At 44.0% G+C, this 7,720-nt stretch overlaps 1 protein-coding gene across 2 annotated transcripts; it reads right to left on the bottom strand.

Moving 5' to 3' along the window:
- Positions 1 to 898: 898 nt before the first annotated feature.
- On the bottom strand, positions 899 to 6,536 carry CCNG1 (cyclin G1). 2 transcript variants are annotated; one of them, XM_067305172.1, is made up of 7 exons: positions 6,370 to 6,535; positions 5,742 to 6,005; positions 4,451 to 4,704; positions 3,766 to 3,844; positions 3,575 to 3,673; positions 3,162 to 3,356; positions 899 to 2,505 (listed from the first exon to the last, which is right to left on the bottom strand). In XM_067305172.1, exons 2-6 carry the CDS (start codon positions 6,003 to 6,005, stop codon positions 3,165 to 3,167), a joined length of 888 nt encoding a protein of 295 aa, XP_067161273.1. In that variant the 5' UTR covers positions 6,370 to 6,535; the 3' UTR covers positions 899 to 2,505; positions 3,162 to 3,164. The 2 variants fall into 2 exon arrangements, with proteins under 2 accessions (XP_067161273.1, XP_067161274.1); XM_067305173.1 differs by lacking the exon at positions 899 to 2,505 and having other exon boundaries at positions 3,161 to 3,356; positions 6,370 to 6,536.
- Between the last annotated feature and the right edge of the window lie 1,184 nt (positions 6,537 to 7,720).

The following is a 7,720-nucleotide window of genomic DNA, read 5'->3' as shown; positions in this document are numbered from 1 at the left end:
ATCTGTATTCAGGCAGCACTGCTCTGAATTGTTTTAAGAGGAGAGGTTTAAGCTACTTAGTTAACTGCTGCTCTTGTCTGTTCTAAGTTACAGACCTCCAGTAGTGGAAGAAAATCTAGATGAAAAGGATAATAGTGATGCTGTCATTTTCCTTAATCAGTATCTACTTCGTTCTTAGTCTGTACTTTACCAGATGGTGGTTTGTTTTTTCATATCACAACAATCTCAGTGGGATTCCATCCCTTGTTTCATAGACAAAGAGTAACAGCAATTTGATAAATGCATGTATTTGGCTACCAGCAACTGAAGGCAATCCCCTCTCTAGGAAATAACCCTGTTGCACTCATATTTGAGTGCTACTTTGCCATTTAAATGAGTGGAGGACAGTCTAGTCTCATTTTTTTTTCTTGCATCTGGTTCAAGGTCAGTTCAGAGTAATACCACTGTGTTGATCTGTTTAGCAAACTGGGATGCTCTGATCAGAGCAAAAACTCAAATCTTGGGATTAGAAATTTGGGTGCCAGACTATCAATAAGCAAGCCTCATCCATTTATCTACTGTAATGTATAGAAATAGTTACTAAAGTAAACTTAGAACAGTTAAAGTTACATCATTTAGATTATTTAAATCAGATCCTCTATCTTCTTTCAGTCTAGATGCTTTTATCTTTCAAAGGATTTGGAGCAGCGATGGGCCAAGTGGAAATAATCTTATCAAGCACCTTGAGTCTTACTTGTTGGTTCTCCAGCCTTCCCTGTTCAGCCTCATCCTCTATAAATGAATGAAGTTCTCTGTAATCCCTCCCCTCCTGTATGCAAGTTTCTTTCAGGTACTGTTCAGGTAGAGGCCTCCTAGTAAGGTATTTCATAACCAATTAGAAAAGAGTTACTCAGTTAACCACATTTCAATATGTTTTATTGGAAGGTACATCTCTTAATATTGAGGCTTGACACCACCATTAAATTGCACATTGTATCTTTATTCATTTCTTCCAGTAAGCTGGCCACCTCTCTGTCTGAATTGCTTGTATATTTTTAATAGGTCAGCACAATGTGCAGATAGCACTGGCAAGATACATGACCCAATCAGATACCACGCAGTGCATTCATTCCCATGAGTTCAAGAGAAATTTTGATTTGTTCACTACAGAGCTTTGGTATGAAATCTTTTGTGAAATGTTTAACTATAGTTTCTGTTTGAGATAGGCAAGGAACGTGATTTCCCCATCAGCTGTTATAAACAAGATAGGTTTGGCAGGCTAACATCGAGGCCCACACCATATTCAGAACATTCGGATCTCTCATTCTCTGCTAAGTCAGTTCACATGGCCATCGGTTATTAACAGACTACAACTAATAGCTGCTGTTTCACAGTGACATAGAATTCAAGAGGTCATTAGCAACGTTCCCCCAACACAATTATCCATCTTACATACTGTAACACATTCTCAACCCTTTCATGTTAGCACCAGAAGTATGATATTCCTCTTCAAGTACTGACCTAGTCTTCAGAAAATGTAGTTGTATTTTATGAAGCTTACCATTAAAGAGAACAGTTAAAGCAGTCTTAAGCGTTTCTCAACAAGATCACTCCTACTTACAGGCCAGTACGGGGAAGACAGCTCTACTCTTACTGAGCATATAAAAATGCACCTGTTCAGCATCAGCACTTTTCCTGTACAGTTGAACCTTGGAAAACTAGTTTCAGATTTGAGGCAGGTGACTCAGTGCTTTCCCCTCAGCCTTTGTTATGTATCATGACATTTCTATATCATTCACAATCTCAGTAAGCTATACTCCTTACAGAATATTGAAGTTGTTATTAATGCAGTGTCAGCTACTTGCTCTTACAAGGTAATGAAGTAAGGTTCACCCCTTTTCTCCTACTCAAATTACTTGACACACACACAGCAGATACCACCACACAGCCTACTTGTTGGTGTGTATCTACATTAAAGGCCAGTGCCCTGCCCAGGAGGAACACAAGGCCACATGACACCACACAACTGGCATGTCAGGTGGATTGACATGCATTTGCTATTCTCATTAGTACTGAGCAGAATGGTCTTTAGTTTGCTTGAGACTGCATCACTGTGCTACTGCACATGATGTTTTCCTAATGTCACATAATCTTATGAAACTGATCAAATGTTTGAAATTAAATACCTAATTCAGCACCTGTAGTTACAGTAAACCAAGGTTAGACTACAGAAGCTGCTCTACAAATTACATGGTGTTAGAATTCTGTGTATCAGTATTGTGGTGCTTCACTGTTTGAATAGTAAACATTCTAACAAATAAGACTAAAAACTGACACTGAATATTCATTGTTGTAATCATCATGAAAAGAACTTGTTTGCTGGAAGGATCTTTAGTCTGAAGTGTTACATATTCTTTTCATGAGCTGAGTTCTTCATTTAGATCATATTTCAGACTTTATTTCTCAAATCTTCAGCAGTTTGTAAACTAGGCCACAGGATGGTCATCTCTTCATTTTATTGTACTCCTGTAAAGAAAATACCACAGTCAACTGAAGGGCTTTCTGAAAGAGCCAAATAAAGCACCAGGCTTTAATACAGGAAGACAACAGCTGTTACAGAAAATATGTAGCCTTTGGGATTAAAATCTAGATATGGAAGGAGTTCATGATTTCTACAGAGTTAAAAAAATACAAATAATTGTAATACAAATAATTGAATTACAGTTTCTGGAGTTTACTCTATGGACAGTTAAACAAGTAAAACTGTAGAAAACTGTCTTCCTTTTAATAGTTCGCTTGAACTGTTTACATGATATACATTCTAGTAGCTAACTGCTTTTTCTTAAACAATTCTCTTCAGGGTAGGTGCAAGCTAAGTTTCTCCTTGGCCTTTTTACTATTTTTATCCCACATTTTAGTCTGAATGAGGTCCCATCTGCAGAACACAATTCTGGTCTCTCAGGACACCAGAGGATCAGTTCCTTCTCGAGACCTTAACATATTAAGTTGCCATTTCTGTAGGTACAAGCACTGGCTCAAAAATAGATCAGTCACGATGACAGGCCTGCTAGGTTTATGTCACACAAATCTTCACCAGGTTACCTATATAGCATACAACATTGTGAGGTAGTTAACAGCTAATTGCTTCTACATTATCATAAGTTGATTTTACAGATAACTACCTATTATGAGCCGGTCTCTGGAATTGTAGGAAGGTGTGTTATTCTGTAATAGCTATGTTTAAGCTGCCGTGCTGTACGTCCAGACACAATCCATTTTAATTTCTGGACGTTTGGTTTGGAACACTTGCTCGAGGAATATTCTGTAAGGCACTTTAACACCAGTTCTTTCCAGAAGGTCAAATCTCTGCTGTTTATCTAAATAGCAAAACAGAATCCCACACATCATTAATTCATTACATGCTTATTTCACATGAGCATTTTTAGGTACTTCACCTAAAATAGGAAAGAACCCAAGCCAAATTGAAGAAAAAACAGAAGAAGTCTCTATGTCAATGTACCAACCCATTCCCCAGTGAATAGGTGCTTTCATGTATTTTTCTTCCTTCCCCCACTAAAGCTTAATCTATACACACCTTGGAATGCATCTGCAGAAATTCCAATGCCTCTGTCAACTCCGGTAGTTTTTGTTCTTCTATCTCTAGTGCCATAATAGACACTGCCAAGACAGAAGGCTGGAGAGAGAAAAAACGTCATGATTTTTGAACACTGTTTTTTTAAGTTTCAATAGTCTCATCATCTTTGCACTTCCAAGACATTTATTTACCTTGGCTTTAGAAAACATGATCCTGCAGTGACATGCCTTAAGCTGGGTTTCAAGTCTCTCAAAATTAAGATACTTTCTCCTGTAATAAAAACAGATGAGTGAATGTAGCACAAGAAAGCAAGCTTGATCAAGACAGAACCACCCTAGAAGCTCAGAGAAGTGGCTAGAATGTCCTTTACTTAAATAAGGGCCTCATTTGTCCCAGAAGTTCTAGGGTTTCAGCCAAACAGGTGTTTGGTTTTGGCAGTCCTAATGCAAAAAACAAGTCTTGTATTACATGGGAAAGTTGCACTGTCAAAATAGGCTGGCTAAAAAGGACTTCAAATGCTTCTAGCAAAAGGAACTTCCTTCTAAGCCAGAAGATTTTGAAATCTTTGCAATGAGGCATTACTTACTAGAGCGTAAGCAGAGGTTTATTATACCACCACTGTTGAGCAAGTCTGGTTTTATGCTCGGAGAGCAACACTCTTGGGTCACTTCAAGCAAACAACATATTAAGTTAAAATAACATTAAACCAGAGATATTCACATCTGTGATGTTCACCAGCAAGGGGAGGCGTTTTCCTTCATTTTGACTTTTTATGTACAGAAAGGCCAATTACGTGAGTAATTTTCTCCACTTTGTTTTTTATGTGGACTTCCTCATCATCTGCAGTCACAGCAAAATAGGTTTTAGGTATTTTACCTTTCACAGCTTAAATTCTCATGAATGAGTGAGTGGTAGAGTTGTAGAAACTGGAAGGCTGTTGTAGCTTTGACTTTCCAGGACAGTTTCTCTAATATGATTTTCTCCATTCTCATCATGTCAGAAACAGTGAATCTGTACTGGCTTATTCGAATTAAGTCAGTAGCTAAGGGAATGTTTCTCTCTTCTTCTGTTGCCTTCACAGCCAAGTAGAAACAGCTGAGTCCAACACAGCCCAAGTGTTTAGGCTGTACCTGAAAATAAATCAGTTTGTCCTGTCACTTTCAAAGAAGGATTTTAATCAGCCCGTTCAACGTATAGCAAATTAAGCTACGTAGGTGCCCATATATTTTAAGAAAAAAAAATTATGGGCATTTTTTTTTTTAAATGCTGAAGAACTGAGTCTTTTTTATTCACTGATGTTGTTACCTTTGTTTCACTACATGAAGAGGCCTTTACACACTGCAAGTTCTGCCTCATTCATTTAAAGAGCAGGTTGGCAAAATGCTGTTTTTTAAGGGAGGTAGAAGTAGTTTATAAGGTTCTAGAATACCTTAATCAGAAGCCTGGAGGACCTCAAGAATTGTACATATTGGCTTATGCCAAAAATATTTTTTAAAATAGTCCCTTATTTTATTCCACAGCCATTAGAGTCCTTTTTCTACAGCTTATTTTGTATTCATTTTTTCAGATCATCATTTTCTCATCTGCTCCATTTAACTTTCTCATTTTTGTTTAGGAACATACTAAAATACACTGAAAACAAAGAGGAAGACAAACACTCGTTCTTGATCGCAGTATAATAAGCCTGGCTAGTTAGAAGATTAACAACAATCCTTGGTCAGCATGCCACAGATGAATATATACTGAGCACTCCTTTCTACTGCACGTTTTGCCAGATTAGTAAGTGCTAAATAACATCCAACCCCTTGATATACGTGAGCCTTATTGATAGATTTAACTAGCAGTAAAATAAGAAGCAACTGAAGCTGTTCTTGTTTATACATGCAACAGGCAAGACCATCTGTCCTGATTTAATCCATCCAAGCCTACAGCCGTCCCCACATTGAAATAGATAACCTCTTCCTCCTTCCCTCCAGAGGAGACAGCTTTCTTAACACTACTAAAATCCCAAAAGGCAAGGCAATTTTTTGGCTCTTGGGCAATCACAGCGAGTAGAAGGCGCTTAACCTTTAGCTATTTAAAACCAAGATGTTGTAACTTGTAACAGCAACAAGGTCATAATGAGCAGAAGCTGATGACTGAGAGCTTATCCTTTAAAAAGCCATACCTTCATTTTTGACAAAAATCTGTCTAAGAAATTCACAGCTAGAGAAAACGTCTCCGTATGGAAGCCGAAGAACTGAGTTAAGCTGAGGAGATCTTTCACTTCGAAGTCCCTCAGCCTCGCAGTCATTCGGAGGCCGTTGTCATGGGCAGATTCAATCAGTCTCAGGCCAGAGGCCTTCGGCTGGCATCTCATCTCCTGCTCCAGCAGGGCTGCGAGCTGGTACAGCAGTTCCTGCGCGTCGGTACTTCCAAGGGTTTCAATCATCTGTAACGAGAGACAAGCGCAAGTGTACCAAGCACCTAAACGAGGAAGAAAAGTGCCAAGCTACGGCTGCTTCTCCCCCAAAACCAACCCCCCAAACTTTTCTGGACCAGCCATCGGCGCCCTGTGCCCCGGCCCCGCGGCGCTGCACAACGCCCCCCGGCCGCGGCGGCGCCGCGCACGCGCCGAGCCCTCCGCCGGGCATGCCCGGGCCTGCCGCCGCCGCCGCCGCCTCTCGAGCGCCCCGCAGCGACCCGCCCGCGCGGGGGAGCCGAGGCTGCCCGGCCACCGAGCCCGGCCCGCGGGCGCCGCGGAGACCCCCGCCCCCCTTCCCCGCCGGCGGCAGGCCCCAGCGCCGCGCCCTTACCTCGCCCTCCTCCGGCGGGCAGCGCCCGCGCCCCGCACCGCAGCGGCTCCGAGAGGTCACTCGGCAGGGCCGCCAGGCTGCCTAGACGCCGGCGGCGGCGGGCAGAGCGCCATGCGGCCGCCGCCAGCCCCGGGCACCGCTCCTCCCGGCCCAGCCCGGCCCGGCCCCGCGGCGCAGCGCGGCGCGCAGGGGGAGGAGCGGGGAGCAGCGCCCGCCCCTGGGCGCGGCTCTGGCGTGACGGACTTGCAGGCAGGCCAACGGCGGGGCGCAGCGGGAGGGCCGGGCGGGAAGGGGCGGGGCCCGGGCGCTGTCGCTAGCAGGCGGGAGGGGCTGGCGGCTTCCGGCGGCGGCGGCGGCGCTGAGGCTGGCGGGAAGGGGCGGGGCGAGGCCCCTCCCCCCACGCCGCTTCCCGCCTCTCGGCGCGTGCGGAGAGCGCGAGGTGCGTGGCCAGCCCAGGAGCCCCCCTCCCCCGCCCCGCCCCGCCCCGCCAGTAGAGGGCCGGGGTGGGCGCCCGCCCTGCGGCCCCGCTCCCCCCCATGCCCCCCCCGTAAATCCCTGTCCTCGGCCGCGTATCCTCGTCCTTGCCTTCCGAGGAGCCCGCTCGGGCCGGTGCGAGGGCGGGCAGTCAGTGTTACTGCTTGCTGGGAAGGTGAAAACTTGGCAGTGGGTCACCCCGGCCGTTGCGCAGCGAGCTTTTAAATGTTTGCCGCAGCTTTCTCTCGGGTTTTTAGGTCAGCGTAGCTTCAGCGTTGTTGCTTGTGAAGCACCTGTTTCTCATAGGCTGGGAATTTCAAAGGGATTTAGCCTTGCAACAGCCCTTAGCTGTTGAAGGTGATGATGAAAAGTTTTAGACAGAAAATCAGTAAGGTGCCTTTTTTGGGGGGGGGGCGGGGGGGGATTATGTAATGTTTTCCAGCCTCTCAGAAATGCTCATATATTCATGCTAGGTTAAGACTAACAATAAGACAAGATCAACCTGCCTAATATAAATAAAACATACTGTAATTTGGTAATTACCCTACCTGTTGCTTAAGATAGGCTGAGTTGGGTGGTTGGTAGCTCAGTGAATTAAGATTGATTTTGTCTCCTCGGTGTTGAGTGCTGCTGCCTGCATAAAAGAGGAAAAAGTCACAGTAATATGAAGAGAAAAAGAGGAGTGCAAAGAGTATACTCCTTACTTGGCTGACCAGAAAGAGAAGATTTTTGTGGTTTGTGAGTCTCTTATTCATGCTGTCCAAAAAAATTCTGCACTCAAATGACATTTACGTTTGCTTGCTCTGAACGAAGATGGCATTTTCCTACAGTATTTATTTTCCTAAACTGTTGTTGTTAAACCTTTTCTTCCTCTACC

The sequence above is a fragment of the Apteryx mantelli genome, chromosome 14, assembly GCF_036417845.1.
Source record: "Apteryx mantelli isolate bAptMan1 chromosome 14, bAptMan1.hap1, whole genome shotgun sequence".
Classification (NCBI taxonomy): domain Eukaryota; kingdom Metazoa; phylum Chordata; class Aves; order Apterygiformes; family Apterygidae; genus Apteryx; species Apteryx mantelli.
This window is presented reverse-complemented; position numbering and strand designations above follow the sequence as displayed.

Bases quoted from the DNA above. Each gene is read 5' to 3' on its own strand.
- CCNG1 (XM_067305173.1), bottom strand. From the start codon at position 6,005: ATGATTGAAACCCTTGGAAGTACCGACGCGCAGGAACTGCTGTACCAG. The intron at 4,705-5,741 runs GTATGGCTTTTT...ATTTATTTTCAG, and splicing joins GATTTTTGTCAAAAATGAAG to GTACAGCCTAAACACTTGGG. The intron at 3,674-3,765 runs GTAAATAAATGT...TTCTCTCTCCAG, and splicing joins TCATGTTTTCTAAAGCCAAG to CCTTCTGTCTTGGCAGTGTC.